At 37.4% G+C, this 22,485-nt stretch overlaps 1 protein-coding gene across 4 annotated transcripts in view; it reads left to right on the forward strand.

Moving 5' to 3' along the window:
- Positions 1-22,485, forward strand: part of myo5aa (myosin VAa) — a 91,810-nt gene that overhangs the window by 15,181 nt on the left and 54,144 nt on the right. For all 4 annotated transcript variants that reach the window (XM_079874733.1, XM_079874731.1, XM_079874732.1 and 1 more), the window contains exons 2-8: positions 1,149-1,259; positions 6,005-6,176; positions 6,261-6,405; positions 9,229-9,385; positions 10,938-11,081; positions 19,585-19,666; positions 22,141-22,248. In XM_079874733.1, coding sequence (XP_079730859.1) covers positions 1,149-1,259; positions 6,005-6,176; positions 6,261-6,405; positions 9,229-9,385; positions 10,938-11,081; positions 19,585-19,666; positions 22,141-22,248 — 919 coding nt within the window. The remainder of the gene's footprint in view (positions 1-1,148; positions 1,260-6,004; positions 6,177-6,260; positions 6,406-9,228; positions 9,386-10,937; positions 11,082-19,584; positions 19,667-22,140; positions 22,249-22,485) is intronic.

Genomic DNA, 22,485 nt, shown 5'->3' on the forward strand with positions numbered 1-22,485 from the left:
TTTAACTGCTTCTATTGTTCTCATTTGTAAGTCACTTTGGATAAAAGCGTCTGCTAAACGAATAAATGTAAATAAAGATATGGTGGAATCCGGCTTGTCCCGTAGATGGTCTGCTTGAATGCTTTAACCTCGCGCACGAGCAGATCCGTTTGCGCTCTGGAGACGCGTTCGGTCTTTCCAATTCTATCAAATTCTGCCATGTAAATAGCGAATCCGCCATGGCGCAAGCGCAACTGGCTTTTAAAATGAATGGGTGATGAGACTCTGATTGGTTTATTGCACGTAAAGCCCAAAACACACCCATTACTCATTAAGAGAATAGAGACAACCCTTTTAGACCATGCGCTGCGCGCGCCGACCATTTATCCCATCGTTAAACTAGCAAAAGTGGATTTGGACACGCCCTAACTGCACTTGCGCCCTGCGCTTTAGACCATGTGCTTAGATCATTAAAATAGGGCCCATTGTCTCCTTAAAGAAAGAATCAATTCTGGACTGCTGAAACAAGTCGTCAGCAGTTCCAGTCTCACATCCTGTAACATACCTACTTAACAATGTAACAAGTTTGCCTAATGCCAGCCCATGATCTTCATTGGCTGCCCGCGAATGATGTCTGCTTTGACCTGGCCTCAAACACTTGTAGGTCCAAGTGCTGAGGAAGCCTCCGGAGCTGAAATTCAGATATGATAATATGCATTTTGTTTCCTAGACGTTGTAAGCTAGACCAATCACTACAGACCAATCAGAGCAGAGTAGGCTCATGGAAAGGAGGGGTTTAAAGAGACTGAATCTTCGAACTAATGTTTTCAGACTCTTTGAGAAATGAGGTGATGTACAGTGTATATAATGAGAAAAGTAAAGATGCACATTAGATGCATGTAAACTTATTATAGGAGACCTTTAAAACAAAATTAGGACCCTTTAAAATAGCATAATTGCAAGATGTAATGTTGCTGGTTCTGGGTCTCTTTTGCCTGCTTTTGAGTTCCTGTTGCATGTGATTAAATGTTTTAATCTGTTTTTCACACTTTCTCTAATCATTAATCACAATGCTTTCAAATATGTGTGTTGAAACAACCAAATAAAGAGCAATATTTAAGCAACATTGTGTAGGCGAGTGATATTAACTGATAATTTTCTCTGTACAGTATGCCCGGGTCTGGATCCCGGATGTAGAGGAGGTGTGGAGGTCAGCAGAGCTCACCAAGGACTACAGACAAGGAGACGGAGTACTGCAACTACTGCTAGAGGATGGAAAGGTCAGTGTGTGTATATTTGAGTAATGAGTGTTTATAAGCCTCATCAGATTATGTGTATGAACATTGCTCACAGTACATTGGATTTACTGGAGTACTTTAATTTTCTTGGGATTTGTCCAAGGGATTGATCCTCCAACCTTTGTGTTATGGGAATGGGAATTGCACTAGTTAATGCATTAACAGAGTCCTAGTAGTCAAGCATACAGAATTAACCACAATAAATTATAACGATAACATTTAAACATTACATTTGTTAATATGAGACTGATATAGAATGATATAACTTATCAACCCTGTCAGAGCAAAGTTATCTTTCAACTAACTTTTAACTCAATAACAATGAAAAAAAAAAAAAACACTTTTGTTTTATTTCAGTGTGTTCCAGAAAGGGGCATAGAATACACCTGATATTACATGATCTGTAAAGCGCTGTGTTGAAACAAATTCTGGACAAATGTCAGTAATAATGTAGAAATTCCCCACTTTGAAAAAGTAGTTCCACTTAACTTAAATGTAGATAACTAAACAGCTCAAAAAACAAACAAACAAAGAATTACAGTGTATGCATAATTATTAGTTACTCTATTAGTTAATTAGTAACTATTAGTTACCACATCAATTGTAATAATTACTATTAAGATTGAATGTAATAATTTATTGAAGATTTATTTGTTGATGACAGAAGACCTCATATTTAGATGTGCATCATTATTAGGTATGTTTTTGTGACCGTGACCCAATGAGCATTTAATTGTCCGATGGTCACACCATTTCTTTATCCGAATATCACACTTTAGTTTTGAAATTTCTACAGTGTTGCATGCTTCTCATGTCCACAATTGATTTATTTATTGTACTTTTTCCATGTCAGTTACATTTTTGGTCCATTTTATGCACAAAATAACCCTGAATATTCCTTTAAAGTTTAAACAATGGCTCCGGGTCTACATGAGTCTTAACTCTCACATAAGTGATCTCTGTCGGGGGGTAAGCTAAAGTAGCGGTGGTAATATTTTAATAGTCCTTGTAATCTATATTAATGTGGATTATTATATTGATGGCTTTATTACCTTATTGCACCGATTCATTTAGTCAATTCATTACTAAAATTTTCTCTAATTGATGATTCAGAGAACTACAGTATGAGTTAAAGAAATGGCAAATTTATTACTTACCTTCATGTTGTTTAGGTTTGGCCCTGACCAAGTTACTACCCTAGGCAAGTTTTTACCTGGTGCCCCTTGCATCGCAGCCAATGAATTCCACCACTGATCATTGTTCATACACTCACACAGAAACTGCATAAATACTGGAGTGTATGTGACCATTAGGGCTGTGCAAAAATATCGATACACCTAACTATCGCGATATTTTTTTTCACGATAGTGTATCGATATTTCAACCTCTAGTATCGATATTTAAAAAATAAATAAATAAATAATCAAATCCCTCTGTGTGCGTCAAACGACCTCCTCCGCCGCTGCTGTAGTTGTCGCTGACTCACGACAGTAAGTTGTCAACTGTCACTCAACTGTCCAGTTGTATGAGGCGCCGGACTGGACAAAAGCGAAGCGAACTGCGCGAGCGAGCAACAGAGTGAGCAACAGAGTCGAGAGACCGAGTGTATCTGCGCGCGAGAGAAACCGAGTGTGTCTGCGTGCGAGAGAAACCGAGGGTGTCTGCGTGCGAGAGAGACCGAGTCCGAGCATTAGTATTGGACTGGTAACGTTACATACATAGTAATATAATTACTATATAAGAGGCATGGAAGTTCGATTAATGGACAACAATAATCAGTGCAAACGTCTTGTTTTGAACTATTGTTTAATAAATATAAATAATTCGAGCACATAAACTTCCATATGGAGGATTAAATAAGATTGAATGTATGTAGTAATAATATATAAATATTATATAAGAGGCATGGACGTTCGATTAATGGACAACAATATAAATAAAAACAACAATTAAATTATTATAAACAATAGTTCAAAACAAGACGTTTGTAGTACTGATTATTGCTGTCCATTAATCGAACTTCCATGCCTCTTATAGTATATAATATTATGTACCAATTAGGCTACCAATGCTGGGGCACACTCGGTCTCTCTCGCGCGCAGACACACTCCGTCTCTCGCGCACTGTCGCTCGTGCACGCAGACACACTCGACACAATGCAAATACCTTTGCGAATAAACTGGAATTTAAGTTTTTGTCTGCTGAGTTATCAATATAATGTGATACACATACCAGAATACCCCAGGTGGTACATAAAAAGTTGTATATTCAGCTCTATTTCTTTCTTTTTTATTACATTTTTGATTTAAAAAAAAAAATATTGCAATATATCGCAATATGTATTGTATTGTATCGTATCGTGATATATCGTATCGTGACCCATGTATCGTGATATGTATCGTATCGTGAGGCCCTTGCCAATACCCAGCCCTAGTGACCATTAGGTGTTACATTATATGATATAAAAAAAAAAAGCTGATAATTGTAAAACTACAAAAATAGCACCTAAGCCAAATTATAGCCTAATCACAAATAGCAAGAGTAATTAGTTCTAGCATTCATGCTAGGAATGCTAACGATTAATCGACGATCATAACTTAATCGCTAAAACTTATTGATCGTCGATTAAGCAAGGTCATGCACATGTGTGCAGCTCAACTGCAAAACTCATAAAGCAGACACGAGGAAAAATTAAGCGAGCGCGCCGGAGTTATGTTTGGGACCAATTTACGTTAAGGAGTTACACCTTCATGACTATAAGTTTGCGTGTGCATTCGCCTTTAGCCTTTTGTTTTGTGCAAATGTAGTTTTGTGTTTATTTTGTGTAGGCCTGTAAATATCTGATGCATCTCATATAGGATGCAATTCATTATTTAATAATCACATCGACTCATTTTACAATCCTACTAGCCCTTTATTTAGACTAAAAACCCTTCTCATTCATTTGGTGAGGATCATGGAGTTTTGAGCAGCATTTGCACAGACTGTTGGATATATGCCACTGCAGTAGATTTCAGAGTTATGTTTTGTCTTTGTGTTCACCTTCTTTTTGCTCATTTTCAGTTGACCCAGTTTTCCCATGTGTTTCTTTGATTCATCTCATTCACCTGTCCCTTGTTAATTAGTTCATTAGTCCTCATTTGGTTTTGTATTTATAGTCCCATGTTTCCTGAGTTCTTTGTCCTGTTTGAACATCATGTTGGTAATGTGTTGCCAGCCTGTTTTTCTGTATTATTTGGATTAAAGACTGTTCTCTTGTTATTTCGTCTTCGTGAGTACTCTTTGGCAACATACCGTGACACTAGATGCATATTGCAGTATAAGGGCTAACGATTAATTGATTAATTTAAATGACGATCGATCATGGGAATTCATGCACAAAACAAGTATTCATTGAGCTCTTCTCTAACATTCGGTTTAATTTTCAAAATTAATTTTAAGAGTGTTTATTTTCTAGTAGATGGCAGCAATCTTTTTTTCATGTTATCACTATGAATGAAACTTAGAAATGTAGATCTTTTTAAAAGTGAATTCTACAGTACACAAAATATTTCTATTTTAAGGTAAAATAACTGACGTTATCTCTAGCTAGATAGCTAGCTTTTTCAAAATAACCAACGTTATTGTCTAACTACTATGCGTTTAGATAAAATGTTCATTCAAAACACCACATTACCTCTGTCTTTATCCCGTTTTTCTTCCTTTTCTCTTCTTCTTCCTTGGGCACCAGAGGGCTTCTAGGCTATCTATGGCATACTAATGCTAATTTATCATGTGTCATAAATTCGTCCATCAGTCTCAATCAGGTGAAGTTTGTTGGTGTGTTCGACTTGAAGCGGCTCTGCGCAGACAGATCGGTGTATGACATCAAAGTATTACAAGAGCGATTAGAGAGCATACTGCGCAATATGCTTTCGAAACACTCTTGTGGTAGTATTTAGCTTCAAGTTGAACACACCTACAACCTTCAGTGTGGTCGCTCCTACGGATGGGTGGCGACTCTAGCATTTGCCTATTCCAGCCCTGATGTTGTTCAAGATCAAAAAAAAATTTCTTCAGTGGGACACAAAAGATATTTTGCAGATTGTTGAGACAGATCTTTTCCATATAATGCAAGTGAATATTAACTGTCCAGCTTCAAAAAGGACAAAACCATGTGACTTTGCTCTATTACAAGTATGTCATACTGAAGTCATACGATAGCTTTGTGTGAGTCTTCATTTAATACAAATATTTCCGTAAGCGATAGTTCTTGAAGGGATAGAAGGGAGCTCATAATTTGGCTCCCTCATGTCAATCAAAACCTTTATTTTTCTCAGTCTCAATATTTGTTTTTTCATACAATGGAAGTTAATGATAACCAAAAACTGTATGATTACCAACATTCTTCAGAATGTCTTTTTTGATGCTCCACAGTAGAAAGAAATTCATATAGGTTTGGAAGGACATGAGGGTGAACACATGACAGATGACATTTTGGGGTGATCTATCCATTCATTTTAGCCTGTATTATCTGATGCCTCAGAATTCAGTAATGCCAGATGTCAAATTCTACTGTGGCGTGCAACCAATTGCAACTAATCAGATTTGAATATGCTGAAACGTGAATGAGTCAGTTTTTCAGCCTGTTCCTCACAGAAAACCATTGTTTGACTTCAGAAGATGTATGACGGTTCCCTTCAAAACACAACTTCATATAATTTGGTGTGCTGTGAATTGTTATTCAGGAATTGGAGTACAAATTGGACCCCAAGACGAACAACTTGCCACATCTGCGTAACCCAGATATCCTGGTGGGAGAAAATGACCTGACGGCTCTCAGCTACCTTCACGAGCCTGCTGTGTTACACAACCTGAAAGTGCGCTTCACTGATTCCAAACTCATCTACACTTACTGCGGTAAACACACACATACACAAGACATACACACATTTAATGTGCCTAGAATTATTGAGCTCAATTGTCTTTTATCGTTTGACCCAGGTATTGTGTTGGTTGCTATAAACCCATATGAGACGCTTCCCATCTATGGATCCGACATCATTAATGCGTACAGCGGGCAGAATATGGGCGACATGGACCCTCACATCTTCGCAGTGGCAGAAGAGGCTTACAAACAGATGGCCAGGTGGGGCTGAGCAAGTTTAAGTTAGTTAAACTGTCGTTGGTTGATAGTTACCTGAATAAAGGCCTTGATATACTCATGAAGTTCTGTTTTGTTCTTTGCTCAGGGCAGGGGTAATAACAAATTTGAAATACATGACCGCCCATGTTGATGGGAGAAGTGTTTAGATGAATATGTAAATATGTGCTGCACACTATTTTCTAAATGGCCCTGTTTGCACCTGGTATTAAGATGCGTAAGATGCGTAGGCGAGGAAGACACATACACGTTTACACCTGGTGTTTCTCTTTTGTCCACTTTCAACCACTTCTGTCTGGATTTCTTTGAGGGGAGGGTCTATGGGCGGGTAAATGTATGTTGTTGTTTTTTTTAGATCTTTCGATCTAATGGACAAAATAAGCTTGTGTAATTTACATATGAATGCGAAAGGAGACGACGGAAAAACATACAGAGAGCATCAGCTTTCGTTATTGCTCTTACAGCCACAGGACCATGCCAAACGCGGTGAGTGTGTGTTAGAAATCAGGAATGGTGTGAGAACATTGTGCTTGGTTTGTTTTTCAACTTCTAACCAAACTTGGTACTTCAGCCGACATTTTAAATCTCGTCTGGCTAGCGCACTTCCCATAATGTTTACGCATTAGGTCAGTAGGCAGAGAGTAGGCGTCTTTTGTGGTTGTTCAAACACATTCGACCACATGAGTGTCTACACTACGAAAGCAATCCGGTCTAATGCGTTTTCGACTACCTCTGGAAGTGGTTGGAAGTGGACAAGCTCAAAACGCTTTAGACCCCGTTTACACCTGTATTTAGAGTCGTCAGCTTGTGATCCGATCAACCAAAACCCATCTTAATACCAGGTGTTAACAGGGCCAATAACACAACAAACACACAACAAGAATGATGTGGAAAGTACAGTTGAGAAAGCATCTGATCTTAGAGAGATGGATATTTTTCTGATATTCACCATGCCATTCAAGTTAAGTAAAGGTAAATGGCTTTATTGTTACAAAACTTTATTGTTTTTTCAATTGCAGACGAATTTCATGGACAAAACTTATGTATTATGAAGTTCAAACAGAAGTCAACCAAATAGCTTTCTATTGGTCAACACAACAAACTTACATGACCAGCTGAAGCTGATGCGAAATCTGCTTGGGAAAATCTATTATCCTTATGCAAATTACCAATAATGTGAATTCCTATTGAAATAACTTTCGCCTGCGAAAAGTTGCAGAACAACGGCAAATGTGACAGGAGCTTTACACGCACACACACACACACACACACACACACACATGCACACACACACACAAGTACACAAAAGGTGGAGCCCTAGAGTACACCTACCTATTACGTATTTGTCATGGACCAATTTCAGATCTAAGGTGCTAGCCAACGCAAAGTTATCTGGACAGTTCTGAACCACCGACAAAAACTCAAAGCGAACTTCATTTTGGCCAGTTTAAGTTTGAATGATGTCACACCTGCTCATTCTTCGATTTGGTTTGAAGTATGTCAGGCCATTAATAACGCATTACCTTCAAATAGCGCACAGACATTTGAAGATAACTATTGCTCCCTTGAGTATGTAAAGCTCTCTGTAAAGCTGCTTTGAAACAATCTGTATTGTAAAAAGCGTAATATTAATGAAGGTGACTTGACTTGACTTGAGTACTGTGGCTTGTTACTGAATGCCTTGTGCCTTAGAAATGCAAACACACGCATTAAAGGGATTTTTCACTTAACCCAAAAATTTTAATTTGGTCATTATATTACTCACCTTCATGTTTCAAACTTAAACTTAAAAAGGTGATGTTTTGAAGCATGTTGGGGTCCAAACAACGTTATACCCCACTGACTAAATGAACTTTTTTCAGAATAAGTTCTTTTTTCACAGAAGAAAGTCATACAGGTTAGGAATGACATGAGGGTGATAAAATGACAGTCTTTTCATTTTTGGATGAACTATCCTTTTAGGTACAGGGGATCTGCACTTACATTGCATCAGCCAAGTATTCATATTTGCATAGAGTATGTAATACTTGGCTGTGTTAGTATTTGCTATACTGCTCAATCTAAAGGGAAGGTTTGTAGGTCAGGATGTTGCCCACTGCAGCCCAGCCGAAAATAGACCAGCCAAGGTTATGTTTCTCTCGCTCGTTTTCTTGGGTCTCTTGTTCCTTCTCACTGCAGCTGCAATGGTGTGCACTACTGAACCTGTCTGTCTGAAAGGTTCATTGATCAGTGGATGCCAGTGTTGCAGCAAAAGCTACATTTTTATCAGTTTTCACATGATTGAGCGTCATTTTCTCAGAGCCTTGTGTTTTTCCTCTTTGTCTTTGCAATACACCATTATACACCAATACAAATCAATCGATTTTCAGCATTCTTAATGTGTAAACTCTAGTGTGTAAGCACCCTGGTACCTAGCCAAGTCAAGTCACCGTTATTTATAATACAGATTGTATAAAGGCAGCTTTACAGTGATAACATGAAAATAATGCAACAAAGTTTGTTTCAGCTGCACAGCAGATCTAGAAGAAAATAGCATTGTAGTCCAGCTGAAGTAAGTTCAGTAATGGTTGATTTTTGTTATAAAAAGTTATTTATTTAGTTAATTTAGCCGCTCTGGAGAAAACAGTGATGTCCAGCTCAGTTCAGTTCTCATATAATGGTGTCAGTGCAAGCAGATCAATACTGTTGTTGAATATTAAGTGTCCTAGCGACACTAGTAACCACTCACAACAGCACATTTTCTTCAAAAAAAAAAAAAAAAAATCTATTTGAACTTGTTCTTTCATTTGTATTTTTTGCATCATTCAGGGATGAGAGGAATCAGTCCATCATTGTGAGTGGAGAATCTGGAGCAGGGAAAACTGTTTCAGCAAAATACGCCATGCGTTACTTTGCCACGGTCAGCGGCTCTGCCAGTGAAGCCAACGTAGAGGAGAAAGTTCTGGCATCCAACCCCATCATGGAGGTGAGTTTTTCCTGCATCACTAGATCAGTGCGTCATTCTGGAATCAGTGCTGAGACTCTGGCTGTTTGTTTTCATGAAGGTCTTTAATAATACAGACTTTTATATCTCAGAGAGCCAAAACCCTTGGGCTGGGAGACTAAAAGCTGTTCACTGGCTAAATATGAGTCTTGTTCAGAGCATTATATCTGCTCTTCACTGCATGGTCTTCATCTCCCCAGGGCTCATTTCACTCAGTACAGCAGTAGAGAGAGAGTGTGTGTATTTGAGTGCTCACATGTGTATTAGAGTAAATTTAGTGTTAGCTGACCTTCTCTGCTGTCCTCAACTCACACATTTCTTCAACATACACAATCACTATGTTTCAGACACTAGCTACCTCCATATACATTTTGGCATGTAAAAGCATCATGGGAACTCCAAACATGAAGGCTGTTCCAAACGTTACGTGGAATAATTACATAAAATTATTATAATTATGAAAAATAAAGCATATTATGATACCTTGTTTTGGCCAAATTCAAAATTCCAATTATTCACAGATACTATGCTGCAGTGATGATGCATTTTTGTAACCCAACATCGGAAGTTAGCATCACTCTGGTTCCCTTAAAAAAAAAAAAAAGAAACACAGTAGGATTTTTACATTGCTAAAGTAATTTTTTTTCTCCGTAGGATCGAAGTTAATACTTGTTCAAAACCTATGGTTTTTAAAAAAATAAAAATAATTTTGATGGCTTTTCAATAACAGTAAATATGATGTTTCATTATATGAAATTTTTAAATCTAACAATTTCATTATATATATGATGTTTGTCTCAAAGGTAGAAACAATGCTATTTGAAACAGTGTAATGTTACTATTATGTAAACAATGGGAAAAGTCAGCCAGCTATTTATCACGTCAGTTATAGTGGCTTTAGCCATAGCCTTTAACAATAGGTGCACTTTTTACCCCAAATACCTTACTTTTACATATTCGTCAGTTCTTTCGTCTATTCTATTCGTCCCATGCCTTTTGCATGAGCATTGATCCCCAATCTACCATTGGACATACAGACAGGTAGCCCTACCCTCAAACTCATGCTATTGGTTAAGCCTAGTTACAGGCATTAACTCTAGTACTCACATTGAAGATGCATACCATTGTTCAGAGCTAAATAACACAACGATAAACTGGTAAAAACCCAGTGTGAAAACCACCTTAAAAACACATGATCTAAGCTTGGTTATTTTTTGGGGGGGGGGTCAGGTTTACTGAATTTGTGCCCTATAAACATGCTGCTCTTCCAGAAGCTCAGTTGGGTTAGGACCACTGTGATTTTGACAGTTCCTCAGCAGATTTCTGCTCTGTGGGGGATGCAGTATCAACCTCCTGACCGGCTGTCGTCTCCCACACACATGATCTTCCTGTCACTCTGTTTTTTAATCAATAACCTTTCTATGTGCTCCTTAAACTTTTAATCCTGTTTTCTTCTAACTGAAACAATAAAGAAACCCCCAGGTCAGTCCAGTACTTCCACTCAAGCTGATGTCTTTTCTGTTCTCATCTCTAGTCCATCGGTAACGCCAAGACCACCAGGAATGACAATAGCAGTCGATTTGGGAAATACATTGAGATCGGCTTTGATAAGAGGTATCACATCATCGGTGCGAACATGAGGACATATCTATTGGAGAAATCACGCGTCGTATTTCAGGTGAGGGTCGAGCATGAATGACATTCTGTCACTTTGGTCTTTATATCTTTAACTACGCATATTTGAAACCTTCTCAGCATCTTATTTTGGCCCACAAGGTCCACAATCTTAAATCAAATATTTATTGAGCATAAAATATTATTTATCAAGACCATTTTCCACCCTCTCTTTGACATTTAGAATTAAACAGCCTCTTTGCAACTGTACTTTCAAGACTTGACCTATGTCAGGATTGGCTAACCTTGCTGATGAAAAGAGTAATGGCTCGTTTCCACTGAGCAGTACAGTACGGTACGGTACAGTACGGTACGGTTCGGGTCTGTTAACCATGATCTGGCTAGCGTTTCCACTGCCAACAGTAGCCTACCCTTACTTGATAGGCGTGGTGTTTCGATCGACGTCATTTTCGCGCGAAGAAGAACATAGTAAACTACAATGGATGACAGCAGATCTTGTTCTTGCTCCTCGACATGTTTGTCACAAGAAGACAAGCGCCGACATTTGGCTTTTCTCATTATTAAGTACGCAAAGTTTGTACTTGCCATGTGCGACTCCTACATGCAAATGGTACAGCGCGTTCTTAAAAGCGTCACTCAGCTCGCGATCTGCTACTACTTATCTCTGTTACTCTGTATGTTCATTTTAAGCAACAATAAAACGAAATATGTTATAAAACACTACTCTGCCTCTTTTCGTTTTCATTTAAATAAATTAAACATTATAGGGACACAAATGTGGTTCATGCGCAACGCATATTGATTATTCACTGCACGTTATACGTTATTCTATAACAAAACGAAATTTAAAACACAACCCTAACGTTACCTCTTTTCGTTTAAATAATAAAAAAAATTACACATATTACAGGCAATATATGCATTTGTACAAATGTTGCAATAAACATCAGTGATAATCTTGTAATAAGAAAATGACAAGAAACCATATTTCTTTTAGTAAAATTTCAGTTTTATCAATAATAGCCAATATAAAAGTTTAAGTAAAAGGTACAAGAAGCTATACAATAAGAAATAAAGCAAACAATTCAGTCAAATATCCAAATGCTGCGCTCTAGTCTAACATTTCAACAGTAAAGTTAACGTTAAATACAAATAGCCTATGAAACTAAACTTAGCCCTCAGCCAAAACGATTGACAGGGAACGAATTATATATTCACGAGACCAAAGATCGCCCGTTAGGTCTACACAAGACGAATTATATCTCATGTTTAACCACTACCGTCGGAGTCATCGGCGAACGTCAGAAGAACTAACTTAGCCGAGGAAAGGCTCACCCAGCCGGGAAACATGAGCGCCGAGCGCCCGCTGATCGCATGGATCTCACAACCGGGGAAAAACAAATCATCTTTATAAATAAACCACAGATTTGAGCTTTAAACAACTACATTCTCGCCTGAAAAACTCTTAAAATTACATTTCGTGACACAGTAACAGTAGTATTATATTAAACTGTATATAAAAAATGGCGCTTCTTATGTTGTCATTCCCCTCGTAGCACGCGCAAGTGACGATTCTCTGTCAACCAATCAACGTCCTGCAGTGAGTCTAGCTCCACCTTTTAGTACCGTACCACTGTGCTAGGTACCCCAACGGAAGGGTACCCAAAAAGTGGTACGGTACGGTTCGGCTTTTTGGTACCATTCTCAACTTTTGGCAGTGGAAACGCAAATAAAAGGGTACCGACCCGTACCGTACCGTACCGTACCGCTCGGTGGAAACGCGCCATAATAGTGCCTTTGGCATAAAATATGGAATTAAACAGTATATAGATATAAAGTATGTAAAAATCTGGGTGGTCAAATGTCGATGTAGTGATGGCTGTGATTTCTGAATCAGTCACATTTTTGCATGTGCCAAAATGCGCAGGGAAGTTTTGTTTTGTGTGTAGCCATGAAATAATAAAGGCTTTATACTCTAAAAGAGTTCCATGGTCATCCCAGAACTTAACTGAAGCAAAACAAATCCGTTTAACAAAGGTATGATTATATGAATGTTTAAAAATCAATCTAGATGGTAGTGGAAAGAGCATGGAAATCTGTGCCTCTCAGATGGAAATGTTGATTTCTCTCATTGCCCTCATATGTGATTTTCCATGCCAATTTTTTTTTTTTCCTTTGGAATACTGAATGAATGTGTGGTTTCTTCTTTGGAGTCTTAAACTAAAAGCCTGCTGTATTTCAGAATTACCACCAGATGTTATCAAACACTTAGTGATCCAGAGATTAACTCTGTTTGTGCGCTTTTGAGTCTTTCTAATGGTTTTTATTGTGTAAAAAAGAAGTGTGTATCCCAGACATATCAGATACTCAACTTGATTTTTTACATTTGCATGAATAGATGGGGACATACGAGTCATGCTGTTTTCCAACATTACTATAATATTAAAGGTTAAAATTAACAACTGATTTGTATACAAATGTTTAAATTGCACATAATGCAGTTTTTATCATAATAACAACTTTATTACTCCACTTTGTTTTTTGAAATATAAATACTTAAACGGTGGCTGTCATAAAAACTTGACGAAGGGATTCAAACATACATTCGATATTAAAGAACATGTAAAAATATAAAAAATATGTTATATTGCACATATTTAGCAAAATACTCCTTTCTAGAGTTCATTTTTCCAACCAACTATCCAGCTATAGACATTGAATGGCTTTTCTGAGGTAAATGTAATGTTAAGTGACATATTTGTTTACAAGCTGTTTCATCGACACCTTTCCACGGTTGAAACACTAATTGAGCGATTACATGAGACATGATACATTTCAGTAAGCTGTACTGGATCTTTCAACATTCCTTCTGGTGTTCATTCATGTGTATTTTGTGCTATAACTAAATTGAAACTGCTCTGAAGAATGGCCTAAGACAGTGTACACAGACAGGAGCAGCCGCCACTCCCTCTGAAGCACACCGCACTTCCTGCTTATGGCAGATCTAATTTTAGCTCCTCTCAGTTACCTCAGGGATTTAATTCACAGTACGATTTTCATTTCTTGAAGGCTCCTATGTCTTTCTGCGCTTTCAGGACTCCAAGCCCTAGTGAGCTATAAGCTAATATTATGCTGCCTTCTTCGATACCTTTATCTGGCCAAATTCCAGAATGTACTGCGATTAGCTAAACAATTAATTCCAAAATCGCGGATAAAGCGAGAAAAATGTCATTTAAAATATTATGTCAGACAGTGCTAAAAAGTATTGATAAATACAGTTAAAAATCAAATTTAAGATGGAGTGTTTTAATATTTCTATGTGCTGAGGGCTTTGTATGCTTATTAGAGTATCACATAATATTGTTAGCTAAGATGCTAATTTCACAATTATTTGGAATAAATTGTGAGTCGAGTCTTTGTTGAGCTTTAAGTGAGGAATGTTTTTTAATGGTTATGAAGGGTCACCTATGGATGCTGCCTTGCAAGGTAGCTGCCTATGTAAACAGTAGACAACAAGGCAGCTCACTAGGTTTTAAAAGAAAGCTGTTCTTTGAGCAAATATAGGCTGTATCTGAAATCATCCCCTATACCCCTTATTAATTATTCACTACATTACTCCACTAATAGGGTACACTGAATGAATGAAAACAAGCGAGCGAATTCAGACACTGAGTGTGCTGGAGATTATGGGATGAATGAGTTCACTAGTCCACTGGTTTTCGGACACCACTACAAATGGCTGTCCCCATAGTGATGCACCAACATTTCTGCAACTGATAATATTTAGCAGAATTTTTTTTTTTTTTTTGAGGTTTGGGCGGAAATCATAGACTGATACGGTGACGTTTAAGTGTTGCTTTTCCGATGGCGAGTTTGGACTGTTTCAGCGTCTATATTGTGCACACAACATGGATAAACTAAATATCAAAATATTTAAATTTCATTGAATTAATATATCATAAAAAAAATCTATTGTGCAATTTTAGATTTTTATATACAACACGGTTTTGTGTGTTGATTATTAAATACATTTAATTAATGAATTGATTGTTGAATCAAATTTATTTATTTTACTTTTTAGTGTCTGTGTTAAAAGTGATGCATCATGATCAAATAGTGCACCATGTAAGGGTAAAGGGAACGATTTCAGACACAGCCATAGTTTTAGTCTTTCGCTTGCCCACATCTAAAAGATAAAATTCGATAAAGTCTGTCATTCAAGGTTGCAACAGTATTATTGGCCCCAAAATTGATCAGGCCTACATAATTGACTCAATCTGGCCCAGGTGTGAGAAACATGTTTGGAATTCATAGGCCTTTTCTCCTTCTGGGAAGCTCAGAATGATTAAAGCTGGACAGGAATGAGGATAATGGAGTTAAACATGTCTGTTCAGTGTTATATAATATACTCACAGAGACTGCTGTTGTGCTTAGGGGAATTCCAGATGAGTTAAGTATGTGTGATTGTCAGATGCAGTGTTTGACCAGAAATGTACTCTATGCAAGTATGTAAATTTAATGGTATTTTGCAAGCTTGTTCATGCTTAACATGCATTACTGTGACAGTAATGGGTTGCACCGTTTTTGTGTGTGGTATTTCATCACAAAAACCTGCGTCTTATTCACTAACCACCTGCAATCTGTGCTGGTATTGTGTCATGCGTGTATTTAATTTAAATAATTACCCTTCTTTTCAGCATTAACGCTCCTTATTTCTAGATAAATTAGGTTTTGATAGGTATATATTAGTCAGAGCTTTTTGCCTGGCACAATTAACGTTGTGTTATCAACTGTAGTAGGTGGTAAACAGATTTTTATTTAAAAAGGGATATTTGTCTACAGATTTCTTTTGATCATTGCCCCAGTAATTCAAATTATAATCTAATGGGGAAAAAAAAGGCATATTTTATTTTCCCCATAAGTTTTCATATATTGATGGTCTAGTTTGGTGGGACAAAAACGCAGATTGCATTTAATGGAGAGTTATTGATTTATATTAGTTATTAAATTACTCTTAAGAAAGAAATTATTCTTAACTTTATTCTCAATTTAGAATATAAGAACAAAATAGCAGTTACAAAGAATATTATTTAAAGGATAGTTCACCCAAAAATGAAAAGTCTCTCATTAATTACTCACCTTCATGTCGTTCCAAACCTGTGAGACTTTTGTTCATCTTCGGAAAACAAATGAAGATATTTTTCATAAAATCTGAGCGCTTTCTGTCCCTCCATTGACAGCTACGCAACTACCACTTTGACGCTTCAAAAAGTTCATAAAGAGATTGTAAAACTAATCCATATGAATTGAGTGGTTTAGTCCAAAATTTTTGAAGAGACTCAGTCGCTTTATATGATAAACATATTGAATTTAGGCTTTTATTCAGTCAAAGGCTTTTATTCACTTATTCATTTAAACTTATTCATTTGTGGCTAACGGAAGCTCAAGCATGTTCGCTTGTTGTGCGAGAGCCAATGAGGTTCATTCTCGTGTGTTACGCAGCATGTTTGAGCTTCACAAGAGGTTTGTTCTCGGACGTCAAGCAGGTTCGGTTTAGCTTTTGTTTGTTCGCTGATCAATGTTTATATGTGAAAAGCCTAAATTCAATCTGTTCATCATATAAAGCAGGGGTGGGCAAACTACGGCCCGCGGGCCACATGCGGCCCGTTAGGCTGTTTAATCCGGCCCGCCGAGTATTTAAAAAAATTGTCTTAAGATCGCATTAATTTTGCCTTTTTTCTTGCAATACTTTGCGTTATATATATATATGCGTTGCATATATTTGACAATCGGAATATCAGATATTGCATGCCATAGCAAACAAATGTAAAAAAGGAAAAATGACATAAAAGCAGATCATCATTCATTCAGCGCTGTTGTGGCTGCGGTGTGTCACGTAACAAGCAATGACGCGTCACCATGGAAACCAAACAGACAGCAACTTGAGCGCATAGACTTGTTGCACGTTAATGTTTTTTCCTTTTTTGGAAACTCAATGAGAAAAAAAATGTTTGGTAACCGCTTGCACACCTTAGTTTTTCCTTTGATTTGTCTGCTATTTAGTTTCTTTGCTCCTCTGGATTTGTGGATGTATCCTGCCCGATTCCGTTTACCGACCTTTATCGTCCGGCTTTCGACTACGCTCCCCTGTCTGCCATGTACAGAACCCTTTTTTTTTTTTTTTCATTAAATGTTCTGATCTCCCTTTGCCTTTTATGTTTTATTTTATTATTCTTAAAATAAATTTGTATATTCGTTTATTTCCACAAATGTATGACTTTTGGAAGTGCAAATTGCCATTCAGTTTTAATAAAGTTGAATTAACGTAACCTGTAATTTTTACTCTTCTAAGTGTACACTTGCAGATGTTTTGTTTCTAATTTACTGTTAGGCCATTAAATAATAATAAGGATAAACAATATTTAAAAAGTATAGGCTATAATTATCTAACATCTTTAAAAATTAACATCAAAACATGCTAAATGGGGGATATCTAGCATAAAAAAATGTATCTGTTGTCGTTGTCTGTTTGCTTATGAAAGTGCGAATACCACGAATTGTATTTGTAGTGCATAATATGTTTTCGTGTGCATATGATATGCACTTTATGGCGTGTAATAGGCACGCACTCCACACCCCTAATCCTAACCAAGGGGTTTACAGTGTGTAGCATGCACGCCAAAAAAAAAAAAAAAAAACATTTTTGCCATATAAATGGCACGAGAAATAAAATTTGTGGTATAGATACGCACTTTCATGAGATCGTGCTTCATAATCTGCTACTGGGCCGGCCCTCTGTCAAATTTTTAAAACCCAGTGTGGCCCTTGAGCCAAAAAGTTTGCCCACCCCTGATATAAAGCAATCGAGTCTCTTCAGAAAATTTAGACTAAACTGCTCGATCCATATGGATTTGTTTTACAATCTCTTTATAACTGTATCCTGCCAAAAAGCTCTCAGATTTCATAAAAAAAATCTTGATTTATGTTCGGAAGATGAACAGAAGTCTTTCGGGTTTGGAACGACATGAGGATGAGTAATTAATGCCAATTCTCATTTTTGGGTGAACTATCCCTTTAAGAATGTTCGGTCTCGAATCACCATCACCATAGTGATGTCTGTGGCCGATTGCATAAAATGCTTAGACTAGTTTTACAATTTAGTCATCTAAAAAATTTTTCTTCAAGACTGTTCATAACTTTAAGTCGGTTACATAAAAACGTAGATTTGTCTAGTAAGACTGATTAGCCCTAATTAACTGCTTGACAGTCTTAAGTTATGCAAACTGGCCCCTGTGGTACAGTTAATCCACAGCTGTCCACAGCTTATTCTGGCCAGGTACAGTACTTCCCACTTAGACAGGAAGAGTTCACATTTACTGGGACCTACCACGTGTTTAGGGGCAGCTCATTCAAATAATGGTTCAGTAGTCATCACAAATTTAGCATGATATATTGAGTTTCTGTCCATCCATATTCTGTCCTTAATATCACAGATATAATTCAAAACCAAAGTGAAATGTGATTTTGCTCATGGATATTTGGTTTACTTAGTGCTAATTGAAAGCTCTGAATATCGATTCATAAATAGATCTGATAGCATGAACATTAAGCTCACAAGTCAGGTTTATTATCATCCTTTTGAAGCGTGAATGCCACAGTCAACACCGACACACTTCATAATTAACATACTTTATGATCATATACTGTATGAAAGGTTCCTAATTTTGTTTTGGAGACATCTACTATAGGTTTACATGCATCAAAGTTAAAAAAACACTTTGATTTTCTCATACTATACATGTCTGAAAACGGTTCGTTCGAATATTCAGTCTTTCTAAACCCCTCCTTTCCGAGAACCTACTCTGCTCTGATTGGTCAGATGGCCCAGGCTGTTGTGATTGGTCTACCACTTACTGCGTGCATGACAGAAACTAAACAGCCATTACCTGAATTTCAGTGAGCACTGAATATTCACAGTGATACGACCTGAAACGATGGCGTCAGTTTTACTGTATCAATTCCAAAGCGAGTCGGCATCCTTTTGAAGCGCATGCAGAGTGGATTCGCTGAAAACAGCATCTTCTCGACACGTCAACAACACAAACCAAACTCTTCCAGGCCTCAGCTACAACTAGTGTTTGAGGACAGGTCAAAGTAGACGTTGCTCGCGGGCAGCCAATGAAGACCATAGGTTGGAGTTGCTGATGACTCATTTTGGCAGTTCAGAATCGATTCTTTCTTTTAGGAGACAATAACTTTATTTGTCGTGCACTTTGGTCTTTGAAACTTTGCAGACCTTTCACATTCACAAATGGCTACATTACTCACTGCATGAAAGGTTATATTTGAAAAAGCATAATAGTGCCACTTTAAGTGAGTACATGCAGCTTCATGAGCAGTAATGGATTAGTTTTGAACATCTGTTTTTCTAAGTCCTACAAATTCTGTTTCTTGTGACGCAATAAAATACTGCAGATGGAACCAACTGTTGATCTTAAATAATCTTATATGCTATTTTTGTTTTTCTTGCGTTCCTTGTTCTCCAGGCGGATGAGGAGAGGAATTATCATATCTTCTATCAGCTCTGTGCATCTGCTCACCTCCCGGAATTTAAAGTCCTGAAACTCGGTGAGCCAAAATAACCCAGCATATTTCATTCAAGAGGAGAAATTCTTTATGATAATATTATTCAGATTAGGATTACTCATTCATGGGAGTATTTTAGCTGTAATGGAATTTTTGGGAGGTGGGTCCTTATATGTTTATAAGTATTATAGCTACACAGTTAAACTTGTTTTAAAAATATGTTTTTAATATTAAAAGAGAATTATATGTAGAGAAAGAATATATAAAGAGTGCAAAAAAAGCCACCTTCCTAACCATACTGTTTCTGTACACATTTTTGACTGTCTATAGCGTGAAGCTGGAAGTTTGTTGTCACAATCAACAATAAAAATTGACCATGGATCACTTAAATCGAAAAACCTCAGAGGATTCACTGGTTGTAAAAACAAAATAAACATACAAACATTATTTATTTGTCCATCCACTCTAATATAGTATCCCGTAACCATCAAACCACAATCAACCAAATTGTGGAGCCGAAGAGAGCATCACAAAGAGAGCATCACATAGTAGGGTAAACACAGACGCTTGTGCGTGTCACCGGTTCTTGTGTATCATGCACGTACGTTTGAGCTTCCATATTTACCATGTGTAATGCTCTAGATGTGTGTTGTTGATCATTGTTTAGATGTAAATACATGCCTAAATTACATCTGTTCATCATATAAAGCGACCGTATCTCTTTACCAAGACTGCTATAATTAAAAAATTTAAAAATGTATATAGGGTTAGTCTATAGTACTTATAATCAATTTTATATAAAAAATTATGAAGTCTCTGGAAATAATTATGCATAATTAAAAAGTGAAAGGCATGTCCCTATTTAAATAGGTGAATGTGCGTTTGTGGCTAACGTGTCTGATTAGAGTGTGTTCGTGTTGACACAGCATGGAGAGCGGCTATCAGAGATGTCCTACTGAGAGGCGGGCTGTGCAGGTCTAAATACACACACACACACACACACACACACAAACACAGCCGCATATTAATACTGGAGCTACTGTAGTTTGGTTCCACACACACCTCTCCCTATCATCTCTGTTTGCTTCACCCACTTGCTCTGAAACACACACACACACACACACACACACACACACACACACACACACACACACACACACACACACTGCTGGCTCTGTGCTCTGTCTCCTGCTGTTTGCCTACTCAGCTGACTTCCTGCTCAGCTGACGCCCCGTTAATGTGAGAGTGTGTGTGTGTGCGTGAATCTCTCAATAAGGTCTCTGTTGCCAAGCAACAGTGTATCGTTCGTTAAATCTGTGAAGAAAGTATTGTATTTTAGGGTCTGTGTCTGTGAATAAGAGAATAGTTTTTATTAATGCAAATCTGTGTAGTACTAATGACAGAGTTTCTATTTATTAATGGTTGGGGAGTTTCCTGGATAATTAAAGCTCTTTTGATGAGCACAGTGTGTCCGAATGAATGCTTGATATTTAACCAAATACATTGTCATATGAACCAGCCAGTCAGTAACTACACTGATTTAACTCTCAGTTCTGTCAGGACCATTATCGTCAAAGATAATTGACAAATAGCATATTGTTTGGATTGGCGTATGGTTCTGCTCTGGGCAAGAACTCCCTGCCCATCCATGCATCCTAGCATGTGTATGAGCAGGGAGTGCAGTATTGCAGATATCATTAATGTTCAATAATTTAATGTACAGCAATTCAAGAAAAATAAGTCTGATTCGTAGAGGAATATCAGAAGGCCAAGTCCTGACTGGATGAGGGGAGGAGCTGGGGATGGAGGAGGGTAATTAGCTCCTGAGCAATGCAATAAAGCTGCTGATAATACTGAATGGACCTTTTATGTAGGGATGCTGTGATAGGCATCGCATTCCTATAGGTAGACGTGGATCAGCTGAGAGTCAGCTGATGCGAGCTTGACTGACGTGACCTGCCAGAACTAACGCTACGCTTGATGAGTCCTTTTTACAACATGATGCAGTTGTAAGTTGTGATTTTGATTCACTAAAAGGAACCAACTCATTTGGGAATCATATTAGGTTAGAGCCCAGCAAACTGATTGAACATATTTTTACTCACGCTGACCTCTTCTTCAGGTTAAATGTCCAGTTCATTTTGGTTAATCAGGACGTTCAGATGGTACATTTCAAATAACCGTCAAATTAGAAAATAGATTCAGTAATTCATTTGAGCCCCTGCACAGAAATCACTTTACCGTACATATGTTTGAGCCAAATTAGTTTGATACATGCTGCAGTTTGTCTCTTTATTTGAACTCTATTATCTCCTTGATTTTAACATATCTAACATAAGAAATGATTGGTTCATAAGGTTGATTATTTTACATCAACATATGGGTTTGATGATAACCCAGCCGTGGGGTAGATCCTTCAGAATGTCTACTGCTGCTTATTTTTTTTTTAGGTGGTACAATAATTTTTTATTTGAGGGATATAATAAAAGTTTGTGCATGTGTTTCTTTCTCCACAGGGAAGGCTGATAATTTTCACTACACCAAACAGGGCAGGAACCCAGTGATAGATGGAATAGATGATGCCAAGGAGATGTCGACCACAAAGAACGCCTTCACACTGCTAGGTCAGACTGAAAGTTCAATCATTTCTCATGTTGTTGAGATGTGATAGAGGAACTAAATCGCAGATTATGTGTGAGTGATTGAGTGAATAAATTAATGAATGAGACTTTTATATAGAGCTTTACTATGTACTACTGTACACCAAAAGCGCTATATTGTAATTTTTTTATTATGATATGCATGTGCTCCCTCAGATTTTTGAGCCAATGGATTTTGATTGTAACTTTTAAAATACTTTT

This window comes from Squalius cephalus (assembly GCF_949319135.1).
Source record: "Squalius cephalus genome assembly, chromosome: 6".
Taxonomy (NCBI): Eukaryota; Metazoa; Chordata; class Actinopteri; order Cypriniformes; family Leuciscidae; genus Squalius; species Squalius cephalus.